At 49.8% G+C, this 3,917-nt stretch overlaps 1 protein-coding gene across 1 annotated transcript in view; it reads left to right on the forward strand.

The window, feature by feature from the left end:
* Positions 1-108: 108 nt before the first annotated feature.
* APOB (apolipoprotein B) overlaps positions 109-3,917 on the forward strand; it is a gene marked incomplete at its 5' end in the record, with an annotated part of 42,605 nt that continues 38,796 nt past the window's right edge. The window contains 4 exon segments of the mRNA XM_027767947.1: positions 109-142; positions 444-482; positions 1,521-1,636; positions 3,281-3,426. Coding sequence (XP_027623748.1) covers positions 109-142; positions 444-482; positions 1,521-1,636; positions 3,281-3,426 — 335 coding nt within the window.

The raw sequence follows: 3,917 nt of genomic DNA on the forward strand, positions 1-3,917 counted from the left end.
GACAGAACAGTACGCCAAAACAAAAGCCTGGGCAGCCTCAGCCAAGGCCCACGTAAGCCCCCTGCCCAGCCCCTCCTCCGGGCTCAAAGGCAAGCCTGAGTGGAAAAGCTGGGGCTGCTGCTTGCTGCAGGGGCGTCGGCAGGTGAGTGCGCGGAGGGCGCAGGGTGCGGGATTGCCTCCCCAACTCAGCTTAACCAGCTGGTGGAAGCCTGGCAGGAGGAGGGCAAGGGCTGCTTGGGCCTGGGCGCCAGGACAGCCGGAAAGTCCAGAGGGCCCAGGATTGGGGCACAGCCCAGCTGGTAGCTCCCCACGCCCAGGTCAGGGGGCTCAGGATGGAGGGACTGGGGAGTGAGGAGTGAACCTGCTTCTGTCCCTCCAAGCCTGACCATGCCATCTATTGGGAAGAATGAAAGAACCCCGTTTCCTTTTGCCTTCTCTTACAGAAGACGAAGTGCTGGAAAATGCCAACCCGAGCTGTCCAAGTAAGCATTCTCTCCACCCGGCATGGAAGGGCACCCCCACCCCAGCCCTCCTTCCTCGCCTGTGGTCACTCAAGACTCCTCACTCCACAGTGGTGTTTTGCTCAGATTTCTGGCCACTGCGTTGACCCTGGGACGCAAGTTCTTCCTGTCTCTGTCCACCCTCTCCCAGCAAGAGATCTCTGTTCTCTTCTACCTGCCCTTCTGTCCCTAAAGCTTAACCTGGGGGTGGAGTGGCAAAGGGACTGCGCTCCATTGGCCTTGGGTCACTGTCCTGTTTATCAATGACTAAGCATTGATTAAAAGCGTGTGAGGGTGAAGAAATGCCGACTTTAACCTCTGCACAAATCCAGACCCCCACCCCTTCTATTTACCTTACCCCTAGGGGTCAAAGGAGCCCGTCGGCCTTGCTGGTACCGAGTGTTTTGCGCGCTCTCGGACTGGCCTCTGATGGCGCAGCACCGCCACCTGGTGGGCATCTCCTATCACTGCATCTGGGCTCGTGACGGTTTTTTCTCTGTTGTTCAGAAAATTCCTCTCAGGCTCTCAGAGGAAACCTCTAGAAATTCGTTCTTGGGGGCAGGGGGGAGTTGTTACGTTAGCCAGATAGCGCTAGTGCTTGAAGAACTTTGCCTCATGTATTTGGCAGTATCAAACAAGAGTCTCAAAATGATAGCATTTTCAGGCTGAAAAACCATTACGGACTGCATGGTTTACTTAATGCTCTCAACTCTTAATTTTCTGGAAAGTTTCTCTTGTATGGGCTCAGAAAGCCCCGGTGCTTGGTGCCTGAAACCCCCTTCTCTGTACCTCAGGTGATATAACCAAGGAACACCCACTCATTCAAGCACTGGCCTCAGCAAGACAAACTGGAGTAGTCAAATCTATAAAGGAGATTTAAATATAATGCAAAATCAATGAAAAATCATTTGAATTTAATTACCATTTTTGGTTATCCACACCCCTGCCCACATGCCCACAACTGACTACCCTAGGAGAGTCCTTTCTGCTATGTGGCTGATTTCTCCCTCCACATTCTAGAAGATGCGACTCGGTTCAAGCACCTGCGGAAGTACATGTACGGCTATGAGGCAGAGAGTTCCAGCGGAGTCCCTGGGACTGCCGATTCAAGGAGCGCCACCAAGATCCACTGCAAGGTATGCGGACTAGGGCTGGACGGGCCTCCCCGCACCAGAGAGACCAGCAGGGATCAGGGCTGCTGTAGTCTGCAGTGCTGGGGCCGCCCCTCCAGCTCTAAGTCAGCCGCTTTGCTGAGCAGTCCAGGGCACAGATCTCGCCGGCCACCTCGATTTTCCCACTGGCTTCCAAAATGAAATTAGAGATGATCTGGAATCTTAGCAGTGTAGGACTCGCGGTGAGCAGGAGGGAATCCAGTGGGTGAGCTAAGGCCGCTGGGCATCTCAGGAAAGCACCCTGAAATGCACCTTTTATCATCTACATCACGAAGAATCTGATGCCCAAACAAGGGAAGCTGAGGCGCACAGTTTCTCCTAAAATACAACTTTGGATTGAGGCTGGATGGACTCCAGGAAGCAGGTCTAAGAGCTACTATGGGGCTTGTGTGGGAAGAGAAGTCAGGCTGAGAAGGTGCCCTCTTCTAGAGGGCTCTGCAGCTCTTGTCGGTGCTATCAAATAAGGGAGGTGTTAGTCACATTCAATGGAATGAAATTAAAAATTCAGGCTTTTTGTGTGAGCTCTAGAGATATGCAGTGATTGAATGTAAACAGGAAATCATAAAATTAAAAATTAAAATAACAAAGGGGCCAGCAGATGGCGTGGTGGTTAAGGTAGCTGGATTTCCACGTGGCCAACCGTGGTTTGAGTCCTGGACCTGGTGACTTAAAAGTCACGCCAGGCTCATGTACTGGCATGCCCAAAATCCCAGAAGAGAATGAAGAAGGGACTGTGGTACGGCCATTCCCCTTTGGGGGTAGGGGGTGATTTTTTCACTTTCCTTCTCACTGTTGCTGGTGAACACACACTCCCTATGGCAAAAATCTTTTTAAAAAATATGTAAAAAATCAAGATATTAAAAAAGTAATAATGCTAAATATTTATCACTTTGTAATTAGCTTACTACATTCTACTATTTGTGCACTTGAAATTATTTGCATCTGTGATGTTCAGAATGCTATGTAATATTCTTTTCAAAAAATTAAGTTTCTTAGTCATATTAGCCACAATTCAAGTGCCCAGACGCCACCCATACCTGATGGCTACAATATTGAATGGAGCAAATACAGAACATCTCCATTTTGGCAGAAAGGTTTTTGAATATGGCTAGATAGGCACTAGGGCTCTGCGTCAACTCCACCTACACGTAAGCTCCCATTGGCCCTGAGAACGGGAACAGGAGTTTCGCGAGGTGAAGACATCACTTACCGTTGAAGCCAATGATGGTGCTCTCCCAGCTCCCTGTCTCTCCGTAACTCTCATTCACGGTGTGCATTTCTTCTCATCATCCACTCCTCTTAGTTACTTAGGGGAGTAAGTGTACAACAATGGCAGGGCATGGAAGGGCCTTTTTGCCAAGCACATGGACAAATTTAAAATACTTCTTACCCCAAGAGGGGAAAAAAAGGAAAAAAATAGGAGCAAGTCTTAGTTGATTCGTGGGAACCATGAGGCCTGTTCAGAAGACACATGCTGCTTGGGGTGACCGGTCACATTTTCCAACACATTTTTCTTGGTGTCCTGATTGGAGGTCTGCCTTAGGGGAGAGGGGGCGTCTCTCATGCTGGAAAGAGACTCTCAGCGTGCTGCTTGCTCCCCACTTTCAGGTTGAGCTGGAGGTTCCCCAACTCTGTAGCTTCATCCTGAGGACCAGCCAGTGCACTCTGAAAGAGGTGTATGGCTTCAACCCCGAGGGCAAGCCCTTGATGAAGAAGACCAAGAACTCGGAGGAGTTTGCTGCTGCCATGTCCAGGTAAGGTGTGGCCTATGTGCAGAAATTTCTGAGCTCTGCGTTGGCATGAGCTTGCATGTGTCCAATGAGGTATAAACATACGTATTCAGGGTAGGCGTGTTTATAAGTAGAAATAGTTCTATTCGGTACTCACTATAGGCCAGAGAATTGCAGAGTTTTTACAACTATAGAAAAGAAGGAAACATTACTTAATCCTCTTCTAGTTAGAGTCCCTCAATTTTCTTTTAAATCGTGGCATCTAGCCTGGCTGGAGAACAGAAAGGTGATGAGTGAGCCAAGTCAAAAGGAGAAGTCTGGCCAGTTAGTGGCATGGTAGATAAGGCGTTTGGACCTCATGTGGGTGACATGGCAGCTTGAGAAACATGCGAGGCACCCAAAAGAAGAAATGGAGAAGAGACTGGGCATGGCTATGCTCCATGTGAGCACTTTCTCACCTCTCTCCCTCCCTCTCCCTCTCTCCCTCCCTCTCCCTCCCTCCCCCTCTCTCCCTC

This window comes from Tupaia chinensis, unplaced genomic scaffold (assembly GCF_000334495.1).
Source record: "Tupaia chinensis unplaced genomic scaffold, TupChi_1.0 Scaffold144952_1, whole genome shotgun sequence".
NCBI lineage: Eukaryota > Metazoa > Chordata > Mammalia > Scandentia > Tupaiidae > Tupaia > Tupaia belangeri.